This window comes from Sminthopsis crassicaudata, chromosome 1 (genome assembly GCF_048593235.1).
Source record: "Sminthopsis crassicaudata isolate SCR6 chromosome 1, ASM4859323v1, whole genome shotgun sequence".
Lineage (NCBI taxonomy): Eukaryota > Metazoa > Chordata > Mammalia > Dasyuromorphia > Dasyuridae > Sminthopsis > Sminthopsis crassicaudata.
Genome location: NC_133617.1, coordinates 695,231,682 through 695,257,060, shown reverse-complemented (window position 1 = coordinate 695,257,060; position 25,379 = coordinate 695,231,682). Strand labels below are relative to the sequence as shown.

Here is a 25,379-nt window from a genome sequence, read left to right as displayed (position 1 = left end):
TTTTCCCCCCATCTATTCATTCTATTTCATGACATGAGTTCACAAACCCTGAAAATGCCCAGATCTCAGCAAGGGTGAGGAAATGGGTCTCTTCTGTTAATGCTAGATAGCCATCACCAGAGCTGGACTCCTTCCTGCCTTTCAAAGAGCAGAAGATCTCACCTTGGGTGCCTGAAATTGGACCCGATGGGTATAACCAGCCCTGGGCCTCACTCTGTAATTTGCACTGCTTTGGAAGCTCGCTCTTGCTCTTAGCTGGCTTCCTTCATTTCCCACTGAGATAGGATATTTTGGGGGTAATTGAAACGGCCCAAAATAGCATCTAGGAATTGGCAAGTCATGGTGGAGCAGCCAGGAGCTTTGGGGAGAGGTGCTGGGCCGTGACCCTTACAGCATGGGTCTCCCAGTGGACATAACAAGGGAGAGTAGTCAGGCCAGGGTAAGCTTTGGTGGGTTCCAAGCCAGGACCGAGATCAAATAAAAAGCAGTGATCTTTCCCCGCCACTGTATTATTCATATTTGTCAGCTGCCCAAGAAGGACATATTAGAGTATTAGGCGGCTGGCTGGGAGGCTTAGGGCTTAATCCCCTCTGGCCCCCACTGGGACACCTCCTAATGAAACGGGAGGCTTAGGTTTCCATAAATACTCCAGCTGCGTGATGTCATCAGCACAATGCAAACTTTAACAACCTTTGCGAGGCTTCAGAACCCCGGCTCCCCAGTCCATCAGGGCAGCAGCCTGTGCAAAGAGCCCCCGAAACTCAGAAACAAAACATGCCACGCCAGCAGCCTCTGCTGCAGGGCTGGGACTGCGGACATGTCCTGCTTTTGAGACAAACCCTTGGCCCCCCGGAGTAGGTGGGGGTGGGTGAGACGAGAGCCTTCCCTCCATTCCACAGCCACAGTCCAGAGCCTTCCGCCCTACACAACACCAACAATACGTCCCAGCAGGAGCAGGCAGCGTCCCGGACCTCCCAGAGGCTGAGGGGGCTTTTAATGAGCAGCTATTTCATATCAGAAAACAAAAGCAACATGGGAACAATATTTAAATTTAAAATAATCGAGAGCTCTCCTCCTGCAGGACTGGGACTCTAAGTCAAGGGGTACAGGGCAGAGAAGCAGTTGAGTTTGGCACGCTGATTCATTCTCACCCTCACCATCCTCAATCCTACTATCACAGCCTTAGCCCCATAGTGGTACAGATGCCCACAGGTCAAGTCACATGTCAATCAGCAGCACCAATAGTCCAAGCTGCAGCACGGCCGCTGCTGAAAAGAGACCTTTACGGTTCCCATTGCCGCACCCTGAAACATCACATCAGTCCACCCATGGTCGTCCCTCCAACCCCTTCTCCCTCTGACAATCCATGGTATTCCTCCCAGGTGCTGGCTCCCAGCTCAGAGAAAAACATACTCACAAATAACACCTTCTACAAGCCATCCTGTATGGGGGGTGTTTTTTTTCCCCTTCTCTCTCTTGCTCTTTTTCTGTCTTGTTATGATAAACCGGAGGTAGGGTAGAGGTCACTCTGGCAAGAAGTAAAAAAAAAAAAAAGATAAAAATTCACATTCAGAGTGTGAACACTCTCATTCAGTCTCAGCCTGGGAGAATGACACAGAGAAGCCAGCGAGTCTATGATGCAAAGAGCATCAAACATGCATCAGATGAACCTGGGACCAAGAGGTTACGCTCTGCCCAGGAGCCAGGGAGGAAGATTAGATAGAGAATGAGCAGACCAGCAGACATCAAGCCTGGATGGTGTGATCTGGGCTGGCTTTCTGCTACCTAGGAACACCTCCGATCCTTCCTTTTTTTTTTTTTTTTCCCTTCCTCCTTTTCCCCACGCAGAATGTGGGGGATAAAAAAAAAAAAAGGAAGAGGAGGGGAGAGAGAAATTGCCTTTAGGTTTTAGCTCACAGTCAGCAGTCAGAGGAGTGACTGGGGAGATGGTAGCATTCACCATCACAGAAGGAGCAACGTAGTACAGTCCCAAAGAGGGACCAATCGCCTTGGCTTCCGTCTCCATAGCAAACGGCAGCATCCGTAGCGGCAAATCGTATTTCCCTCCTGGCTGCAAAGTCAATTTATAGTCACATACTATTCTGTGAACTGATAAGGCAGCAGGGCTACAGCAGGGACTAGCCAGAGAGAGCAGGAATAGAAACAAGGCACGCTAGACTGAGAATGTCGGTGCTGTCCATCAGCGCTCCCGTGTCTGTGGGATCGCTCACAGAGAGACGTATATTCACCTCCCCATCCCCCCTGATAAGAGCATCTTTGATCTTGATGCTTAAAAAAAGGACCACCCCCTCCAAAAGAAAATAAAGATTTTTCTCTGGGGCATATGGATGTGCTGTCATTAACCTGTAGGATCATTAAAAATACATATACAATAGCAACAAAAATACGCAGGGCACTAAGACAGCTTTCAACCGACATGTCTTTACACAGGCTTTTTGCTGTCATTCCCTGAAGGCAGAACACTGCAGAAACTTATTGAACTCATCCCCTCATCCTCTCCCAGAATCCTTCTCTGACCACTTTTTGCCCTTCTTAGGACTCCTGCGGAATTAGAGATGGCCTGGCTTTTTGAGAGATGCGGACCTTAGTTTTCTGTCTTGTCTCCTTTTAGAACATTCCCATGCCATGTATTTCTTTACATCCCTCCACAGTGTCTAGCACAGTGCTGGGCACATGACTGACTCCCAATAATTGCTGAATTGTATTGAATTAAACTGAGACCAGGCTCTCCATTGCTCGGCAATCTGTGGCTCCCTGGTGTGGATTTGAACAAGAAAACTCACACCCAGCTGTGCAGATTGAATTCAATGGGACTCAATAGGGATTTTAATCTGTGCTATGAGCAAGGCATTGTGCTAGGTGCTGGGGATATTCAGACAAAAGGAAAAACACTTTTCTAAATCCTTAGGCTTGGGATCACAAATGTACATTGCATCCCACCCCCATTTCCCAGAGTCTTCAGCTCCTCTATCTCTCTCCAACCCATGTCCAGCAGTGCAGGGCAGGACGCATTCCATAGGCTCAGTTGGCCACAGAATGGAGCAGTGAGGTTGTCTCAGCATTCACACATTGGCTAACCCTTCTTGAGGCAGGTACCATGCAAATAATCATCTCTATGATTATTCCGAAGCATAGCCTTCCCTTTTCTACATCCCTACCCTCTCTCCTTCCTTCCCCACATCCACGAACAGATCTTTCCCCCTGGTAACTGATTTTACTTAGCCTTTGAAGATCTCCCCAATTTAGTCCTGCCTTAATCTTGAGACTAAATTCATTCCCTTACCCATCCTCCCATTGTCAAACTACTTCCTGGGTCCAAAGGCCTGAGAAGAGAAAGAGTGAGGCTGCATTTCTTTGCTCCTGTCTTTGCCCCTAAATCTCTCTCCCTGCCATCCCTTTACCCTCAATGGGTCTAATTCATCCTCCATTTCATGAACAGTCTGTTGCCCCCGGGATACCAAAGCAGCCTCGGAGAATCAGTGAGTCACCCACACCACCATCTGGCCACCTAGCTAAATTCAATGCAAAAAAACCTCACGTGGTTTTGGAAATATTTTTAGCCCTGGGTTTGGAAGTGGGGCCAAGACTGCTTTCTCACCTAGAGATGGACTCCAGGATCTTACAATATCTACACCATACCCTCTGAGATTTCCCTGATAACAGCCTAGGATGCTGAGGTTAGGAGAGACATCAGGAGGCATCCTGAATGACATCATGTCATTCCCTGGAGGCATTAGCCAGAGAAGAATATCTGGGTTCCTTGGATATCTTAGAATATTTCTGCATGCACATGATGGCCACAGGGTTTGGGTGTAGGGGAGAGATGGAAAGAGCCTTTTCCCTGGCAGAAATCCTTCCCAGCTTTGTGGCGATGGCAGGTGGAAAGGGACCTCAACCCAAGTCAGCATCAACTCGGAAACAACCAAATAAACGTTCTAACCTCCCAGACCTTCATTTTGTTTTGAGAGTGAGGGGCTCCCTAACACCCTCAGATAGGTGGTACTTGTGGCACACTAGGCTGCCAGCAAGCTGGCCAATTCTATATGGAGGATTGATAATGATGATAATAATAATATTGATATAATGACTACTATGTATCAGGCACAGAGCTAAGTACATTATTATTATTTCCTTTCATCTGAAAATCACCTAAGAGGTAGGTACTTTTATTATTATTTTTGTGGTTGTTATTATTCCCGTTTTACAGATGAGAAAGCTTGGAAAAAATCCCAGAATTTTTAAAATTAAATTTTTTTATTTTTTAGTAATTTATCCAGAATCATAAAGCTAGTTAAATGTCTGAGGCTGCATTTGAACTCACATCCACCTGACTTCAGAGCCAGTACTCTTTGCACTATGGGGTCACCTAGACACTTGATAAAGTGAAAGAAGAACTTTATAGGATGAAATTGTGTAGAGAGCTATGCCTAATTTTGTATAGATTTTGCAAATACATATAATTTCTTATTTTTTTGGAGGCAGTTAGAGTTAAGTGACTTGGCCAGGGTCACACAGCTAATTTTAATTCAGGTCCTCCTGATTCCAGGACTGATGCTCTATTTTTTGGACTACCTAGCTTCCCCCATAGACATGTAAATCCATACAAACATGTATATACATATATATATTCAAATCTATATTGATCTCTCTCTATCTTTCTATATATGTACATAGATAAAAGTAACTCTTGCGTTTGTCCAAGTTAGAAGTGAAGGGGCTTCTCATGGGCCTGGTCCCACTATTGCTAAGTGCAGGGGTCTGACTGTTTCCAATCTAGACAAATTCATCCTTCCTTAGATAATCTGGTGGCTCCCTGCTTCCAAGTGCTTGCCATATTAATGCCAGACTTAGTAGTAATGCAGATACCCCATCAGCATTGCCCAATGTAGCCCATTATTTCTGAGATTAAGAAATCCAGTAGCCTTGGTAGCTAAGATTATAGATATGCTTCCTCATTCCCAGCCACACTATTCTACAGATATTTACAGGTATATATGCATATTACTGAGCACATACTAGGTGTTTTATAAATGCTGACTGACTGACTGCTTGGAGTGAGCCCTTGAACAGAGACCATTAATAGTATAAAAATATGCATTAGTTTTCTTTGTAGCTGACTTAATCTAGAGGAATCCAAAGAAGGTAAATCTTTTGCAAATAAGATACTAGGTTCACACTGAGTTTCTTTTGTGGAAAGAATAGATAATTGTTTTAATAATTTTTAAAATTTAAATAATCTCTTTCATATTATATAATGCAATAGAGAATTATTGTATTAATTAAGTAGTAGCATGAGAGCTTGAGAAGCTCTTTCTTGAAAAAACATTAATAGGGAAATATAGTCACTCTCCTCCCTCCCCCTTCTCCTTCTCTACTACCCACATCTATGCTGAAGTGGGTTGGCCCTTCTATCTGGGCAAGAAATACAAGTCTGGTTCTTAAATTTCCATAACAGAATGACAGATTTTTTTCCCTCTCGTCTGGTACCCAAAACTTATGGTTCTTACTTTAATAAAAAGTATACATGATCTGCACCATGGTTACTTGAGGGTTTTATTGTTGTTGTTGTTGTTATTGTTCAATCATTTTTCATTCATGTTTAACTCTTTTTGACCCCATTTGGGGTTTTCTTGGAAAACTGGTTTGTCATTTCCTCCTTTAGCTCATTTTACAGAGGAGGAAACAAACAGGGTTAAGGGACTTGTTCAGGATTACACGGCTAGGAAGTGTCCAAAGCCATATTTGAACTCAGGAAGATGAATATTATTGTCTCCAGGTCCCCAACACTCTATCCACCATGGCACGGGGACCTAGCTGCTCATGGATATTTGTTAGATGATCTAATTGTGAATTGAAGACCCACCAACATCTGTTAGGAGTTCATTTGGAGATAGAGACTAGCAAGTGGGAGAGAGGAAAAAAGGAGAAAAAAATAGGAGAGAGAGGGAGTGAGAAGAGAAGAGAGCATATGAATACCTAATGACATGCTAATTATCCATTCATCTATACTCTCTGAATTATATCCCTGCCTTGCTATCTAATCAGGAGGCTGAGTACTCAGAATGCATTCTTTTGGACCTGGCAGAAATGCCTTCATTGAGACTAATGTTAGGCTTTCTGGCTTCATTAGAGATTTAATACAGAACCACCCAGTTAAACAGGTTTCTGTTTCTTTCACAAACAAAACCATGGTTTAAAATATCTTTCACAGTATCACTCTCTGTCCTTTATTGAAGATCTGTGTGATAAATTTCTGCCCGAGCTTAGTCCCAAGAAAAATCACCTTGGCAGATGAATTTATCTGATTTGTGTGGTCAGGAAATGAAAACTATGACCCAGGATGATTTTTTTTAGTGCCTGAGTTGCTACCTGCTCAATGCTGGGACCTGAAAAACACTTCTTTGCCATCTGAGCTGTATACTGTTATGGCTGAGGTATGAAATCAGAGGGGGGCATCAGGACCAGCCGTGGCTCCTGCTGGACAAAGCAAAGGCAGATTCCAAATCTCCATTTTCCTCCTCTGCAGACTCTTAAATATATAACACTTATTTGGTGTAGCATCCTCTCTGAGATACTTCCCAATCCTCACTTGTAGTAGCATTCTGTTGCCTTGGAGGGTGGCTGACTATTGCTCTCCATTGATTTATCAACCACATCTAATTAGCCTTGAATTGGCAGTATTTACTGAGAAGGCATAGTAAGAGCAAGTGGTACAATATGCCCTTTTCCCCCAATACCCTATCCCACAAATATATGCAGAATGCAGGAGAAAGTGGGCTCAAACTTTGCAACCATATGTGGCAAAGGGGTATGTCACCCTTGTCATTGAATGTAAGCCCTTTTCTCCCTTTCTGGATTATTCAGGAAGTTCCTCATAAGTGTGAATAGCTCTCTGCTGGGCCCCAAGAGTTTGAGACTCATGGCAAGTTCTGAAATCAAACCTCTCCATCTCAAAAAGGTCATTCTCTCCTTATCATAGATTGGTCCCCTCTCAGTTCCCATCTGAGTTGGATGCATTGTTTACATTCAAACAAAAGGATGCTCTTTTATTATAAGCACATGGTGGCTCCTCAAAGTGTAAATCTTGAATCAACGGGGGGAATTGTAATGTTTGGGCAGGTTTCTGGAGGGCCTTCGAACCAGCTTTGGTTTCAGCAGAATAATCACCATGAGAATAGTCAGGGATAAACACCTTGTTATAAGAATCCTTGCCTCAAGTATATTTCTCCAGAGTTGTGGCCCATTACAGGGAATGCTCTTGGTAGAATTTCCTTCAATGATATACAACAGGTCCTGAGGCATACATAATACTTTCAATCAATCTCAATTCTGTTCATCATCCTTTTTCCCCCAATGGTTCAAACTACTTCACTCCTTCCCAAGTTGATCAATTAGGATGTTCTTGCCTGGTTTAGGTATTTGCTTATTTGATTCAATAGGAGCATCTAGGAATTACCATGCATTTTATACTACTGATGGATTAATTCTATAATTTAAACAGTCATTCTCACCTGATAAAATTATCAGAGGATAGAATATCTTTTTAATTACATTAAATATATTTTGGGAGGGCTGGGATACTCTTCTTATGCAAGGAAGAACCAAATTATTGTTTACTGCTGCTACTTTGTATGTTTCCCCAAAACTCCCCTCCAAAAGTTCATATAGACTACACGTGGCTGACCTGAGGAAGCACTTCCTGAGCTTATCTTGGTCTGATCAGCCACAGTCAGATACACCTTATCTTGACCCTGACATAGTGATGTCATTTTGGTTGTCTTCCAGAATGAAGGACAACAAGCAATGGTATGAATGTGACCTGGTTCCTGAAAGCTATGCTATCAGGATATAAAATTTTGGCAGGTCCTAAGATCAGAGACTCACTCTTGGAAGGACCTTAGAGACTGCCTGGGAGAGCCTCCTCATCTTATAGATGAAATCTTTTTGGCAGAGACAGTATTTGAAAACAGGCCCTGTGATTCTAAGATTAGCACTCTTGCCCCTGGAACATAAAGATTTTGAAAATAGGTTCAAAGACTATGACTATTATCAAGAGACCAACTTATAAAAGTTTACCTGGTTTCTAATACCAACTGTGAATTCTCTTTAAGCCACAGAAATTCCTGAAAACTATGTATTAAAACCTAGAAGGACTGAAATCTATACTGAGTGAGAGAATCTCTCTACTGTTAAAGAAACCACAAATCATGGTGGAATTGAGATGCTGAACTATTTCTATGGGCTAGATGGAAGGTTCAATTAATCCCCTCATTTTAAAGATGGGGAAATAGAAGCCTAGAAATGTTAAGTAATTTGTACCAGGTCATCTAAAGTCATCAGTCATAATTGGAATTAGGACTCAGTTTTCCTGATATCCTCTTTCTTATGGTATCATTAGCTATAGAGCAGGAGGGACTGATAATTCCTATCTACTCCACTGCCTTCTTTTCATAAGGAGAGAAGAGGCCAAAAAACTGAAATGATCTGCCCATGTTTACAGAGGTAGTAAGTGGCAGAGGTAGGGTCCAAGCTCAGGTCTCGTGACTCTGAGTTCAAATAAATTTAAAACTCTTTCCATTGAACCTCTATGTTTCCTCATGCTTGTCCCCTTCTTTCCCTTCCAGAGCTGGCCAGGCTGATTTTTTCTCTCTCAGTTAGATCTAGATCCCTAGGGAAGTACATTTTTTTTTTTTTTTTCTGTGCCACAGATCCACCCTTTTTGGCCTCAGGTTGAAACTACTTTCCTCAAAGCCATCTGATATGATGACTAAGCCTCTGTCTCCTGGGTGCTGCCCATGGAAATCCTTAGTGTGTCCCTTTCTCGGTCCTTCAGCCGAGCTTCCAGCCCACCCCGGGCTTTGTTTAGCCACCATCTCTCTTCCTTTCTCCCTTTATGTCTCTTAGATTTCCTAGTGAGTTGGGTCCCCCATCCTGTAGATGCTCATGCTGTGCTCTCTCCTCATCTCCCAGCCCCTCAAAAATAGTTTCATCAAAACAGTCTTTTAGCTTGACAACTCGTCCTGGTGATGGAAGAAACAGGAATTCCCCTTCTTTCTGCAAGAGGAATATAATGCGTGGCTATCACCCCAAGTGGCCCATCTTCCCACAAAAATGTGACCGAGGGGTCTGGTGCTACCATAACTCTAGTACTGGCCCATTATTTCCCACCTCATTTTTCTATAGTGCTTTTAGCACAGGGATACATAGAGTGTGGAGGAGCTAGATGGCACAGTCAGGCCAGCAGTGAGGAAGGCTCATTCAAATTTGGCCTCTGATACTTAGTATCTGTGTGATCCTGGGCAAGTCACTTTGCCCTGTTTACCTGTTTTCTCTCTATAAAATGAGCTGGAGAAGGAAATGGCAAAGCACTCTTTGCTTTTTGAGGTTTCTCTCTCTCTCTCTGTCTCTGTCTCTCTCTGTCTCTCTCCGTCTCTCTCTCCATCTCTCTCTCTCTCTCTCTCTCTCTCTCTCTCTCTCTCTCTCTCTCTCTCTCTCTCTCTCTCTCTCTCTCTCTCTCTCTCTCTCTCTCTCTCTCTCTCTCTCTCTCTCTCTCTCTCTCTCTCTCTCTCTCTCTCTCTCTCTGTCTCTCTCTCTCTCTGTCTCTCTGTCTCTCTCTCTCTCTCTGTCTCTCTCTGTCTCTCTCTCTCTGTCTCTCTCTGTCTCTCTGTCTCTCTCTGTCTCTCTCTGTCTCTCTCTGTCTCTCTCTCTGTCTCTCTCTCTCTCTCTCTCTCTCTCTCTCTCTCTCTCTCTCTCTCTCTTTCTACCTACTTATTAAAAAAGTCAGACTTCAGGTTAAGAACCCCTGTTCCGGTAAATTGGAATCTCATTGAGGCTGCTTTTTGTATTAGAATCTGCAGAGTCTAGCACAATACCTGGCACGTAGTAGGCACTTAATAAAAGCTTGTTGATTGATAGTCATATAGGTAGAACAGTATAAAGATGAAGAAAGAAAAAAAAAGGGATCTGGGGCAAATGACTATTGGAGGAAGTAGGGCCTGCCCTTCAAAAAAAGGCAGGATTTAATAGATGGTGAATCAGAATGGGGTCTCCTTCAAGCATGAAGGGTGGTGGAAGTAAAAGCAGTTAGTCAGCAGAAGTCAAGACAAGATGGTGGAAAGGCAAATGGTTCCAACTTGGCTGAAGGAGAAAATACATGAAGAGGAATCATATGGAATATGACTAGAAAGATGGGTCATAACCAGCTTGTAAAATATCTTGAATGCCAGACTGAGAAGTCTGGATTATATCTTATACAAGGATGAGCCACTGAAGTTTTTTAGTGTTTTTTTTTTTTTAAATCAGCAAGTAGCATGAGCAGAACTGTATATTTTAGCTGCAATGTGAAAGATGGATGGGAAAAAAAGGTATTACAATAATTCAGATGGAAGGGAGGAAGTAGTTGTCAATGGTGGAATGGAAAGAAGCTGAACTTTCCTAATGAATGTAAATTCATGGGATTTGACTTAGAATCCCATCTCTGTAACCTATATGATCTTGAGCAAGTCACTTATTTGTTCAAATCTAGAGACCTCAGTTTTATCATCTATATGATCAGATTCAGGGGTCTAGATCATCCTAGAATTTCTGGATCTAGATTGATGACCCTAAGGAGAACTTCAAGTATGGGTAGTAGAGAGAATAAAAAAGAGGATGGGGAGATATTGTGAAGGTAGAATTGACAAGAACTGGTAACTGTTTGGATGTGCCAACTGAGGGAAATAGTAAAAAAATAACTCCAAGGGTTTATGCCTGGGTGACGTGAAGGATTCTGATGCTGTCATCAGAAACAAGAAAGTTAAGAATGAGGGGAAGGAAAGATGAGTTTAGTCTGAACATGTTGAATCTGAGCGAACCACTGGAACATCCAGATGAAGATGATGAAATGAATGGAGTTGTTTTCTGTGTGATTGGGTACCCCTTAACCCCAGCCTCAGTTTTCTCAATCTTGTAATCTTCTTTTAAATAATTTTTTAAAAGTTACTAAGTATTTTATTCCCCCCTCCCCTTCCTACTTCCCTCTTGACTCTTCACTGAAAAACTGGTGATTTTTGAAGCATGGTTCCATGTTGTTTTCCCAAATGGCTGTACCAATTCACAACTTTCCTAACAGTGTATCAACGTGCTTGTTTTCCCACAGCCTCTCTAACATTCATTGTCTTCTCCTTTTATCGTCTTTGACACTGGTGTCTGTGAGGTAAAACCTTAGAGTTGCTTTTTCTTTTTATTAGTAATGTGGATCATTTTTTCATATGCTATAGATAGTTTAGATTTCTTTCTATGAGAATCATCTGTACATATCCTTTGACCATTTATGTTTCTTTTTCTAATAAATTTTAATCTATTCCTTATAGATCTTTGAAATGAAACTTTTATTACAGAAATTGGCTGCAAAGCCTTCCCCCACACCCTTAGCTAATTTTTCATTTTGTAATCTTAGCTTCACTGGATTTGTTTCTGCAAAAACTTTAAAATTTAATGCAAGCAAAGTTGTTCATTTTATCTTCTGTGTAGTCTTCGTAAAAAAAAAATCACATTTTTTTCAGGGAGTTCAATGATTCTTAAATTATCACTCCTTGACTTGTTTTTCAAGTGAGTTGTTTTTGATATAAAATACCTTACATTTTCTCCCACTTTTCAATCTTCTGATTTTGTGTTAATATTTCTTGCTGTTCAGGGAATCATTGATTTTTGTTTAGTTGCTTCTAGTCTTGAGAGATTTTATTTGTTGAGTAAATTTTACTACTTTATCTTTTAAGATATTTATTTTCTTTGCAATTCTTTCCTCATGAATTTTTATTTCATTTTTTAATCTCTTGCTTTATTTCTTCTAGATATACATGTAGCCTTTGTGGAAAATCCATTTTTGTCTTTGTCTCTGCTTACGGTTGTTATGAGTTAGCTTTATTATAATTTTTTCTCTGGTATCTTAGGAGAGAGGGTTAGAGACCGCAAAAGCCCTCAGCCAGGGTTGTTTTGGTCTGATCCCTGTCATACTGTGCTGGTAACCAGCCACTATCACTCTCTGGGCCTTCCAAGGTGCCCACGATAAAGCTTTCTGACTACCATGATTTTTTTTTCAGGAGAGTTCTCCTCCTGCTGCCTCTGGACCCAGCGCCTTGGAGGCTATGTGTAATCTATCTCTGGCCAGCTAGGTGTTGTTGTTCATCCTTCATTCTTGAAGAGAACCAGTGATATCAGGAGGGTGATGTCTTGACTTGCAAGTGGATTGGACTTAATTGAAGAAGGGATGCACACAGTCAGCTTACATTTCCATTGTTGGAGGGGTCCCTTTTCCTTAACCTGTAAGGGGCGTCTGCTAACTTTTTGTGTATTTTCAAGGTAATAGAAGAAGTCACTCAAACTTACTTGCTATAAATTTCAGCATTTTTTCTGGAGCCAGTTTGTGGGAACTGAGATTTCTTGCCTTTTATGAAAATAGCCATCTTGGTAGAAAGTCCCCAAACCTTTCATTGGTCTTATTCTTCCACTTAATTGGCTATCATTTTCATTTAATTATTGAAAATTGGTCTTTTAAAAATTTTCCACTTAGGAATGCTGAACACCTCACAGGTGCATTGGACAAATACTTCAGATCCAATTCTAGGTTCGCATATTTTCTCCCTTGGTAAAAATGAATTACTCCAAGATAGGGAAAGAGATTTCTCCAAGTTTCCTTCAGAATAAAGGCAAAATTTCAGGATTTGAGGAATTCTCTCCTATGAACCTCCCAACAATCCTAGGATGTTGATGATATTATTTTGCCAGTTTTACAGATACAAAAACTGAGGCTGAGAGAGATTAAATTGGAGTGATTAATTTTCATTTGTCTGTGAGCTCCTTGAGGGCAGGGATTATTTTTTGTCTTTCTTTGTATCCTCAGCATATAGTACAGCATACTGGCATACAGTAGGTCCTTAATATTTACTCACTTGACATGTCTAATGAAACATAGATAGTAAATTATGAAGCAGGATTCAGACCCAGCCTGTAGTTTCAGACCTGGGGAATGTGTACTTCTGAGGAGGAGCAGCTAGGTGGAGCCATAGTGCACCCAGAATTCTGGGCCAGGACTCCAAAATGTTCATCTTCCAGAGTTCAAATCCAACTTCAGTCAGTTCACCCTGTTTGCCTCAGTTTCCTCATCTATAAAATGAGCTGGAGGAGGAAATGGCAACCCACTGCAGTATCTGTGCCAAGAAAATCACCAATGGCATTAAGAAGAGTTGGACGTGACTAAAAAACTACTGAACAACATTTCTGAGGTGTATGGAAAACTTGTCAAGAACATAATTGGAATATCTGCTAGCTTTAATTTGGCAAATAACTATATTACTCAATTGAAATATTCCAAAAGCATTAATGTTAGTGAAAATATTTGTGATTTGTGAGGAGGCAGAAGCAGGATAGAAAGGGGAGAAGGAATGATCCAGTGTAGCTATATAATCTATATAAACTTTTTATAACTATATAAAAATCAGTAGGAATCATACCTTTGAACCAAAATTTGGTTATAAGCCCCTTTTCATATGAAACTAGTAAAAATCGGCAATCATGATCCAGTGAAAGATGAGCTGAGGTTTGTGAAAACTAGAAACTGCTAATTTCCAATCAAGGAAGTTGCAAAATTTTAAGTATGCCCCGGGAGAAGCTTATTCCATTCTTACAGAATGTACTTACAAGATTTTAATTCCATTTATAACAACCTGTCTCTTTGAATTAGGATTCTTGGTCCTGTTCTCAATCAAATCTAAAATATGACATAAAAATTAGAGGGTGGACATTTTACTAGCAGATTTGTTTAAAAAATATACTGAGAATAAAACTCTTGATTGACATGAAAAGGAATCAGGAGTTGGTTTCATCCCTTTAGCTGACAGATTTGATAAACATTTAGAAACTTTAGGACACTAAAATGTTATATACTGAATAAAATTTCTATTATGAAAAATTAGATCTCTTAATTTAATTTTTTATGTGTCTACGCATGATAAACTCTAGATTTATTTCTTTTTATATTGAAATAGGAAGATTAACTGAAAATCAAGGGAGAAGGAGAATGACAAAAGTTGGGAGCTCTTATACACTGCTGAGTTACATGTCCATGGACTTTGTTTAGATGTCCTATTTTCTTAGGGCTGCTAGGTAGCACAGTGTATAGAGACCATGATGGGAATCAGGAAGACTTGAATTAAAATCTATCCTCAGACACTTACTAGCTGTGTGATCCTGAGAAAATCACTTATTCCTATTTTCCTCAGTTTCCTCCTTTATAAAATAAGCTGGAGAAGGAAATGACAAACCATTCTGTTATCTTTTCCATGAAAACCCCAAATGGGGCACAAAGAGTTAGATGTGACTGGAATTATTGAACAACAAAATATTTTTTTAATACAATAAACATTCCTTTAACTTGGGAGTCTCTCATTCATCTTTGCATCCCCATAGTACCCACTTGATAAATATTATTATTATTTTTTTTAACTCTTTTGAGGGAATTGGGGTTAAGTGTCTTGCCCAAGGTCACACAGCTAACAAGTGTTATGTGTCTGAGGCCAAATTTGAACTCAGGTCCTCCTGACTTTATTCAATGTGCCATCTAGCTGCTCACAAATTTGATATATATCATAAAGCAAACAAACATTATCTCTACTATACCTCCTCCATGCAAAGTCTGGTCTAGGCATTATGGGAATGATAATGGTGAATGAGACTCAATCCTTATCCTCAAGAAATCACAAACTACTTTCTTTAGACCACAGGCCTGGACATATCAATAACAGAGCAAAAGGGGCCAAAGAAGAGAGGAAGATGGTCTTTAGGGGAAAACCTTTTGTGAGCAGAAGGAATCAATTGGTCTGACAATATCCTCCAATGTGGTGAATCCATGGGACTACCATTCCCATCAAGCATTATAGTTGCTGAGTCTGGTGTTACCTAGAGCTAGGACAGTACTAGCATTACCAGTCAATCTGTCACTCTATAAATATTTAATAAGCACCTGCTATTGTACCAGGCACAGTGGGGAGCTTTGGGGACACAAAGAAAAGTAAGAGACAGAACATGCTCTCATGGAGTTCACAATCTAATGGAAGAGATATAATGTGCAAACATTATGTACAAACAAGATAAATGCAAGATAAGTGGGAAATGATGAACAGAGGGAAGGTACTTGTATTAAGGATGGGAAAAGATGACATATATGAGCTGAGAAGAATCAAAGAGAGCAGAGGATTAAGTAAAAAAAGTAGCTTGGAGGTGAATTTCTAGAAACTAAAATTGCACAATAATGAAAGCTATTTACCTATTTAATAGGAAGCTGATGGTACTTCTAGCAAGAACAGGCAATTTGGCTATTAAATGGATGGGAGAGAGCAAAAGCTGAGTGATTTGCAAATAATAGACCTTTAAAGACATGTTTGCTAAATGGAGCTCACAATCTTATGGTGGCTTGGTCCTACTGGGATCATCTCAGGTGAGCCCTGGGCTACTAATCTCAGCTGCTCTATTCTATGATCTCCTTAGGAAGCAAAAACTTTTTAGCAGATCTGAAACAGAGCCCAAGTTATCTTTTGAGGGAAGGTCTAAAGGTGACATTTTTTTCTGCCTGAGGATCTGGCCTAGAATTGCTAATGTTCCAGCCTTAGTTAGTGAAAGGCTAATATGATTCTCCAGGAGTTCTGGATAGGGCAGTATGTAGATCTTTGGAGAACCTGGCTTTGACTCCTAACTCTGCCCTTTACTACCTATGCAATCCTGGACAAATTATTAAACTTCGACGAGTCTTAGTTTCCTCATTTGTTAAAGACAAAAACAACAGCAACAAATATGACAACAACAACAACACTATTTGACTAGATGACTTTTAAATTCTAAAATCTTTTGATTTCAGTCTATGAAAGACCCAAGATGAGAAGAAAAAGATATCAGTCAACAAACATTTATTAAGTATAAATACTGTCCTAAGCCCTGCAAAGAAAGGCAAAAATCAAGGAGATTACATTCTAATAGACAACTACATATATATGAATATATATACATATAGGATAGAAGATAGTTTTGAGGGAAGGCACTAATAATGGGGAAGGCCTGGGAATTTCAAAGGACTCTGTTGGGTTCTAAGAGACACGCAACATTTGGATACTCCTGGCCCTGTCCTCATGGAGTTTCAGATCTAGTTATTGGGTAGATTAAATACACAACTCTAAAATAAGCCTGGATCACAGCAGACAGATCAAGAACGCTTCCCAACAGACCTGTGTTTCTGTTGTTGTTGAGGTATTTTTCAGTCACATCCAACTCTTTGTGACCCCACTTTGAGGTTTTCTTGGTAAAGATACTGGCCTGTTTTGTCATTTCCTATTCCAGCTAATTTTGTACATGAGATAACTGAAGCGAACAGGATTAAATGATTTGCCCAAGTTCATACAGTGTCAACTTCAGGTTTTCCAGACTCCAGACCTGGTGTTCTATTCCTAGCTGCCCTGTGTTTCTAGAAAACATCTAAAAGACAAATTCCTCACCGAGAACCATTCGCCAAAATCCATCTTTTTGATTGCCATATTTCTTACCAATAACTCTAGTGTGAAACCCTATTAATCCTGACATTGAACTCCCAAAGCAAGTAGATCCCTCACCTGAGTGGATCCACCTTCAGGACCGAGCCCTCCTGATACACACGGCGATAAAATTTCATCCAACTACAGATCTTCTCTAAGGCCTGGGGATTTGTGACAGGAGGAAATAGATCTGCTGAATCCGAAATTCCTCTGGGGCAACCCACGACATTCCCCTCTGAACACACTGCCTACACTAACATTTTTGAAAGGCTCTGTATACATGACCTGTCAGCAGATTAAACCTGAACTTCCAACAGCCATGTGAAGGTCACATGAGGTGTCTTGTGCACGGCCTGTGGTGCTCCCCTTCTCAAAACTGGGAGGCAATATGGAACAGAGGAGAGAGTCCTGGGCTTCATATTGAAAGATCAGGGTTTGAGACTTAGCTTTGCCTCTTATGTAGCTGGCTGACCTTGGGGGTAAATCATTGAACATTTCTGAGCTTCAGTTTTTCCAACTGCAAAATGGGAATAATAGCATTTTTAGGGTTGTCATAAGGAAAATCTGGTGCATTTTGAGAAGACCTGGCATTTGTTTAGCACTGTCAAGCTTACAAAGCCTTTTAAAATTTTTTTATTTTTAATTTATTATTATTATTTTTCTTTTGCTGAGGTAATTGGGGTGAAGTGACTTGCCCAGGGTCACACAGCTAGGAAGTGTTGTGTCTGAAGCCAGATCTGAACTCAGGTCCTCCTGACTTCAAAGCTGGTGATCTATCCACTGCACTACCTACCTACCCCCTACAAAGCCTTTTTTATATTCCTTACATCATTTGGACTTCACCACAACCAGGTAAAGGAAGTCCAGACCTGCAATCTCATCAGCGTGAGGAACTCCTGATTTGAAAGGTCCTTCTACCAGTGCAGATCAGAGTTCCTCTGCAACTTAGTTTTATAGCTTTGTCTGGGAATGTGACTTAGAATTTCAGAGCATTGTCTAAGGAGGTAAAGTAGGTGCCACAGACATTATTTTCTTTGCATTAAAAATGAAGGCATTATTTTTGTTTTTCTTCCCAGGTTATTTTTACCTTCTTTCTAAATCCGATTTTTCTTGTGCAACAAGATAACTGCATAAATAAGTATACTTATATTGTATTTAACATATACTTTAGCATGTTTAACATATATGGGACTACCTGCCATCTAGGGAAGGAGGTAGAGGGAAGGAGGGGAAAAGGTGGAAGACAAATTTTTGCAAGGGTCAGTGTTGAAAAATTACTCATGCATATATTTTGTATATAAAAAGCTATAATGAATGAATGAATAAATAAAGAAGAAAAAAAAAGGCATTTTCCTTCCATATCCCTCACTCTGCTGTATAAGCTCAGAGTATTACTGAGCAAGGTTACTTTGGGGAAACTTACCCTTGTGGCTATTTCAAGGCACTTAACTAACTAGAAATCTCAGTAACAGCCAGGGATGGTCATCAATACTGGCCATCAGTTCCATGCATAGCAGCTGTCTATTCAGATTGTTGCCCCAAACGCTGGACTCCTCGCTCTCCAGGGCAAACCAGAAAGCCTTCCAGCAGTGCCCTTACCCACCCCATGCCAGCGAGTGTGGGAAATCGACATCCATCTCATTTTGACAGTGACACTGACACATCCTAGTTTATGTGCCGGGACGTGCCCTGCTGGTAGTTCTCACAGGAGATGAGAGCTCAGATCTAATTCTTCTGCAGCAGACCTCGAGTTGGCTGAAATCAATATTTCCTTCGAGATATAAATGATGAGATGTTCAGGCTAGAATGGAGAGGTTTTTACCCAGAACTCTGTGTCTTCCCGAGTCTCCTTTCTTAGCTCTTTTGCGATGTATTCAATAAACAGACTGGGTCGCTGTCCTGCAGGCTGGCTTCCGTCTAGCTTATTTAGGTTCTGTAAAATGAGATGGAACTCTGGGCTTGGAATCAGGAAGACCCATCTTTCTGGGTTTAAATCTGACTAGCTGTGTGACCCTGGTCAAGTCACTTAACCCTATTTGTCTCAGTTTCCTCATTTGTAAAATGAGCTGGAGAAGAAAATGGTGAATCAGTGGAGTATCTTTACCAAGAAAACTCCAAATGGGATCATAAAGAGTAACCCCTGAAATGAACAACAACAAAGAATGAGAACCCCCAGTATTTCAGTGAGGAGGTGCTATTCATCATTTCTAGAAGCTTTGAGATCTGGGTTCAACCCTTCCCCAGGCTTTGGGTATCTCCTTTGCTTGCAGTTTTTGCTGTGGCAATTTTTTTTTTTTGAAATTTTGAAATTTGAAAAAATATTTTGAAGTATATGAAACTTTTCTTTCTGTCTTTGACCTTCATGGTCCAGAGGTGGGGGGCTCTTTGAGTCAAATTATTTTTATTTTTTTTAAATTATAGTTTTTATTTACCAGATATATGCATGGGTAATTTTTTAGCATTGACAATTGCCAAACCTTTTGTTCTAATTTGTCCCCTCCTTCCCCCCACCCCATCCCCCAGATGACAGGTTGACCAATACATGTTAAATGTTAAAGTATAAGTTAAATACAATATATGTATATATGTCCATACAGTTATTTTGCTGTACAAAAAGAATCAGACTTTGAAATAGTGTATATTTAGCATCCAAAATGCAGGTGGACAAAAATAGAGGGATTGGGAATTCTATGTAGTGGTTCATAGTCATCTCCCAGAGTTCTTTAGCTGGTGTAGCTGGTTCAGTTCATTACTGCTCTATTGGAACTGATTTGGTTCATCTCATTGTTGAAGAGAGCCACGTCCATCAGAATTGATCATCATATAGTATTGTTAAGTCAAATTACTTTAAAAAAAGAATTCCAAAGTGTTTTTAAGTATAGTTGGAGCAGTAGACAGTTCCACCAATAATATATTTATGGGTCTGCCTTTAATGGGATTGTTTCTGTAATGGTTTGGGATTCAATTCATTTTTATAATCACCAAGATACATGTAGTCACCTTGATGGATCCCAAAGTATCTAGTCATGCTGGGGAAAGACCTTGACTATGGAATATGGAAGAATAGGGAATATCTTCCATTTTTTCACAATCTTTGAACAACATGAACAACATGAACATTTAGGTGAACTGTGAGCACCCCGTTTTTATTCATTCAATTGTGAAATATAGGCTAACAGATTTAACCAGAAAGATTAATAGCATAAAAAGAAATTTGCCCCTTCCTTCATGAACAGCCAGCAGGGAAAGGAAAAGCAAAGGATTGAATCTCAAGCCAATTAGGTGATTTCTTCTTTATTTAGGAATAAGAAGAGATTCATGTTATTTCTCTGAAGAAAAGCCTCGATTGGTTAAATTGGTTTTCATGCATTATCTCAATAAGCACTACGTAGAATCTACTCTGTGCTTGGACTATAGACACAGACAAAAACAAAACAGGTCCTGTCCTCAAAGTGCTTACATTCTATAGAGGTGGAGATAAGGGACACAACATGTATACAGACTACTAGAAACACAATAGTTATGAAATAATATGGGATGAGAGAAGATTATTAACAACAGGGAAATTCAGAAAGACCTTGTATAGAAGATGATGTTGGAGCTAATCAGTCAGCTCCATTCACCAGAGTTGGAGGTGGGGAATTAATGTGGAAATAGACTAAGAAACTAAAAGCTTTAAGTTTTGGATTTGACTCTACTATTAATATTTATTTTAGTTGGATTTTAACATTAATAATAGACAACATTTCTATAGTCCTTATTATGTGCCAGGTACCGGGCTAAGTGCTTTACAATTATCTTATTTGATCCTCATAACTACTCTTGGGTGGTAGATACTATCATTATCATCTCCATTTTACAGATGGGGAAACTGAGGCAGACAGGTTTATGCTACTTGCCCAGGGTCATACCGCTAGTAAACGTCTGAGGGCAGATTTGAACTCAGGTCTTCCTGAATCCAGGCTTGCTGCTCTATCTGCTATGTTATCTAGCTGCCACTAGCAGGAAGGAGAGAGATCCAAGAGAAATATCTCTGTCAAAAAGGAGAAAATAATACTTAAAAATTCTCACTGACCTAGGATATACTATAAGATATTTAATATGTATGGGAATGCCTGCCATCTAGGGGAGGGGGTGGAGGGAAGGAGGGGAAAAATTCGGAACAGAAGGGAGTACAACGGATAATGTTGTTAAAAAAAAATTACCTATGCATATGTACTGTCAAAGAAAATGTTATAATTATAAAAATTAATAAAAAAAATTCTCACTGGCTGGAGAAGAATGAAAATCATGTCCAAGAATTCTCTTGTCCAAAGTGAGCAAGGGGTGAAGAGAGCAAAGAAAACTAAGAAATAGGACTTGAGAAAAAGAAACACCTTTAGAAATATCAGAGATTCATGAACTAGAAGGGATTCTAGAGGTAATTTTATTTTATTGTTTTATTTATTCTTTTTTTTTTTAATGCCACTATTGCTTCTGAATATCATCCCCTACCTTGTTTCTGAGAATTTTAGTCACAGGACTAAATCAGGAAAGGATCTCAGACGTCATCTTGTTGAAGTTCTTTATTTCTTAAATGAGGAAACATAAATAGCAAAGCCAAGCCAAGCAACATCTATCACCTCACCAGTAAGAGAAGGGAATTTTATTTCATCTTCTTCTTCAGGGCTTGTTATGGCAAATAACCTGAAAACAACTGTCTAGCAGTGTTGTTTTTATTGACATTATTGTCATTGTGTCTACCGTGGCATTAGTATTCTGTATTCTCCTGCATCTGTGCTGGTTCTTACAACTCTTTCCTGTATTTCTTTGAATTAATGTTTGTAATTTCTTACTAGGTCATACCATTCTACCAGAGTCATCCATCAAAATGTACTCATCCATTCCCCAATCAATGGGCACCTTCTTTGTTCCCACTATTTCCCTACTACAAAGAACACCCCTATGAATATTTTGCTATATATGAAATTTAGTATTTCATTCTTGAGAGTGTTTACCCAATAGTGGGATCTGTGGGGGTCAAAGTATAAGAACAGTTTAGAAACTTCTTTATCATAATTCAAAATAGATTTCCAGAATTGTTGGACCAATTCCCAGAACTACCAACAGTGAATACAGTACTATGCCTGACTTCCCATAGTCCCTCCAACATCGGCTATTTCTGTCTTTTATCATCTTTGCCAATTGGACACAAAGTCCTCATTTCACATGTAAAATGGAAAACTTTTTGGGTGGAGTGACTTGCTCAGGGTTACTTGGGTAAAGACCTGACAGATCTGGGATATGCTTCCAAGTCTCCTAACTCCAAAACTAGTTAGTGCTCATTCTACTATATCTAGACTGAGGAAAGCCTAGATTTCTGAAGCTCAAGGAAGATTCTGAGTAAGAGCCCAAATAGGAAACAGTATCTGAGTTTGTATCCTGGTTCCTTTGTGGGCACATGTTTCAGATTAGAGAAGAGCAGGGATCTCTAGCCATCATTATTCTCGCTGTAGAATGTAAGCTCTGTGAGGGCAGGCACTGGTTTATTAAATAGGAGTTTAATCCATGCTTGTCAGTTGCTTATTGGAAGAGAAAAGACTTGCATGAGCTATATGTACAGAAACTTAGAGAGGATGAGCAGGAATAATGACAGATGAACCTACATACCTGAGGCCTTTTGCAACACCAAAAAGTGGCACTGAGGGTGGCAATGAACAGCTATCATAGTCATAAATATGTTTATTATGTAACTAATGCATTTATGAGACTCATGTGGATATTCTTGATGTTCCACACTCAGCCATTTCATCTCTTTCCTTTCTGTCTTTGCACATGCTAGTTTGAAAATGTTGGGATGGCACATTTGGGATGCTATCCAACCTCACTTCTGCCTCCTATCATTGTCAGCTTTTTTCAAAGATTGCCTCCACCAGGAAGTCTTTCCGATTTATCCATTAGTTAGTACTGACTTTTTTGCTTCTTTTTTTTTCTTTTCTTTTTCTTCCCCCCCCCCCCGGAGGCAATTGGGGTTAAGTGACTTACCCAGGGTCACACTGCTAGGAAGTGTTAAGTGTCTAAGGCCAGATTTGAATTCAGGTCCTCCTGACTTCAGGGATGATGCTCTATCCACTGGGGCACCCAGCTTCCCCTTTCCTGCTTATTTTTAATTTATGTTGTAGACATGTGTCCTTCGATAAATTGTAAGCTCCTTAAGGGCAGAGACTGTTTAATTTTGATTTTAAAATTTTTGTTTTTCTACTCTTGGAGCTCAGGGTAATAACTAGCACATAGTAAAAGTGCTTAATAAATGTATGTAATTAACACCTTTGCAATTCTTTGCAGGTCACTTAGTCTCTATTTGTCTCAGTTTCCTCAACTGTAAAATGGAGGCAACTGGAGAAGGAAATGGTGAACCACTCCAGGATCTTTGCCAAGAAAACCCCACAGGAATCACGAAGGATTAAATACAACTGGCGACTCAATGATAAGATATTTAGCACATTGAGTAAACCATTCTCCCTACTTCCCCCTGGAGGCAAATTTCTGGAAGTGATCCCCAAATCTGCACTTCTAGTCCTGATATTTGCTCTAGCTGTGAAGCCTTAATTACCTCTCAAATATTTCCATGAAGATGTCCTGTTGTCACCTTAAACTCAACATGTTCCCAAATAAACTTGTCATCTCCTCATCCTAGTTATCTTATTCTATGCCTGGAGCCATCATGGTTGTTCTTATCATGGAATCATCTTGTCCTCTTCTCTCTCTTTCTTTCCTCCTCTCTTACTTGATCTGATTGGTCCTTTCTTTAAAAATATTTCTTGTGTCTCATCCTTGGGCAATCTAGGTGATGCAATGGATTCAAAAGGACTCATCTTCATGAGTTCAAATTCAGCCTTAGACTCTTATTAGCATCTGTGCTGGTTCTTACAACTCTTTCCTGTATTTCTTTGAATTAATGTTTGTAATTTCTTACTAGGTCATAACATTCTACCAGAGTCATCCATCAAAATGTACTCATCCATTCCCCAATCAATGGGCACCGTCTTTGTTCCTACTATTTCCCTACTACAAAGAACACCCCTATGAATATTTTGCTATATATGAAATTTAGTATTATGGGACCTTGGGCAAGTCACTTAACCCTATTTATCTCAGTTTCCTCATCTGCAGAATTTTCTGGAGAAGGAAATGGGAAACCATTCCACTATTTTTGCCAGGAGAACCTCAAATAGGATCACAAAGAATCCTACTGAAATGATTGAATATTCTACCTGTTGTTGTTTGGCTATGAATCAGGGAATATTATTTTCTCCAAAGAATGAAAAATCAGTATCACTCAGAGGGCAATGAATGCAAGCAGGCCATAACATATAATAAATAAGGAACTTGGAAGAATAAATGGAATAAAGTATTAATTACATCAAAGAAATATATAATCTTTTTTATTTTATTCTACTTTTTGGCATTCATTTTTAAAATGCTGAGTTCCAAATTCATTCCTCCCCCAGCTGCTAAGAAGGCAAGTGATATGATATAAATTAGACATGTGTAGTCATGCAAAACGTAGAAAAGAATTCATTATCAAGAAAGAAAGTATTCTGGGGCGTATATAGCTACTTCAAACCCTTTTTCTCTCACAGGCTACCTCCTATATAAGGCCTTTCTTGATTGCCTCAGTTGCAAGTAACTCTCCTGCTCTGAAATAATCTGGATTTATTTTGTAGATATATATCTAGATTGTGACCTACTAATAGAATGGATGTTGTTTGAAGGGAAGAATCGTTTAATTTTTGAATTTGTGTGTCCTAAGGCCAATCCTACTTGTTCAAAGTAGGTGGTTAGTAAATAAGTGCTTATTAAATGGATGGATGGATGGATGGATGAATTCTCCAAACTGGCCCCAAAGTCTACAGGTATCTTTGTCCCTCATTGTTCTTCATTTTCACATCTAGGATTCCTCCCACTTCCCCTCTTCCCCATGCTTCCCCATGGTTGATGAGAACCTTTTGGAGTCCAATATTCAGCCTAGCTCCAGCTATGTGTAACTTTATTCCCTGGCTTTCTTTTTGCCATCTACCTTGCCAGTTTCTTGCCATCCTTCCCTGACGACCATTCTGGAGTTATAATAAAACCAGTACAGCCACTGCTCCTTCAAAGATGGGAAGTCTACTCCCCAAAGGCTCCGTCAAAATCTCCTCACATTTCTGAACCAAAATACCTCTCCTTGCCATCATGTTCCTTTGTTGTCTCTCCCTTTTAGAACATAAATTCTATGAAGGCAGGGACTTTTTGCTTTTGCATTTGTATTGTCAGCATTTCACACAGATTAAGCACTTAACATTTTTTTCTTCTAATCATTCATTAATTCACTCATTCATCCACTGAGTACTGACTTGGGCCATAAGAATGAATGCATTCCCACAAACATGATCAAGGAGCTCTGAGATGTAAAATAAAGTTTGCTCCAGGACAATGTAAACAATACTTTTCTGCATAGTAACCCTCAGAATATGGTTGACCTGGCCACATATCACAAGGTCAAGCCTCTGATGGTTCCCACTTATCATCTGAAGCTACGTAAGGCAGGCTTTAAGTCTATTCTAGGCCTGAAGAAAAATAATTTCTGCCTTAGAGCAGGTTAACCACCTAATTTTGGCTAAGTAATTTAATCTCCCCAGGCCTCAGTTTCCATATGTATAAAGTGAGGGATTGAACTGCATGGTCTCAGAAACCTCTTCCATTTGTGACCCTATGAGTCACTTGTTAGGGATATTCCACAGGTGATCCTTTTCCAAGTAGGAATGGTCTTCCTGAAGTCCT

At 40.0% G+C, this 25,379-nt stretch overlaps 1 protein-coding gene across 3 annotated transcripts in view; it reads right to left on the bottom strand.

The window, feature by feature from the left end:
- IQSEC1 (IQ motif and Sec7 domain ArfGEF 1) overlaps positions 1-25,379 on the bottom strand; it is a 740,816-nt gene that overhangs the window by 298,769 nt on the left and 416,668 nt on the right. For 2 of the 3 annotated variants that reach the window (XM_074283678.1, XM_074283685.1), the window contains exon 3: positions 1,418-1,528. The exons of the other annotated variant lie outside the window; for it this stretch is intronic. In XM_074283678.1, coding sequence (XP_074139779.1) covers positions 1,418-1,528 — 111 coding nt within the window. The remainder of the gene's footprint in view (positions 1-1,417; positions 1,529-25,379) is intronic. 3 annotated transcript variants of the gene reach the window in all.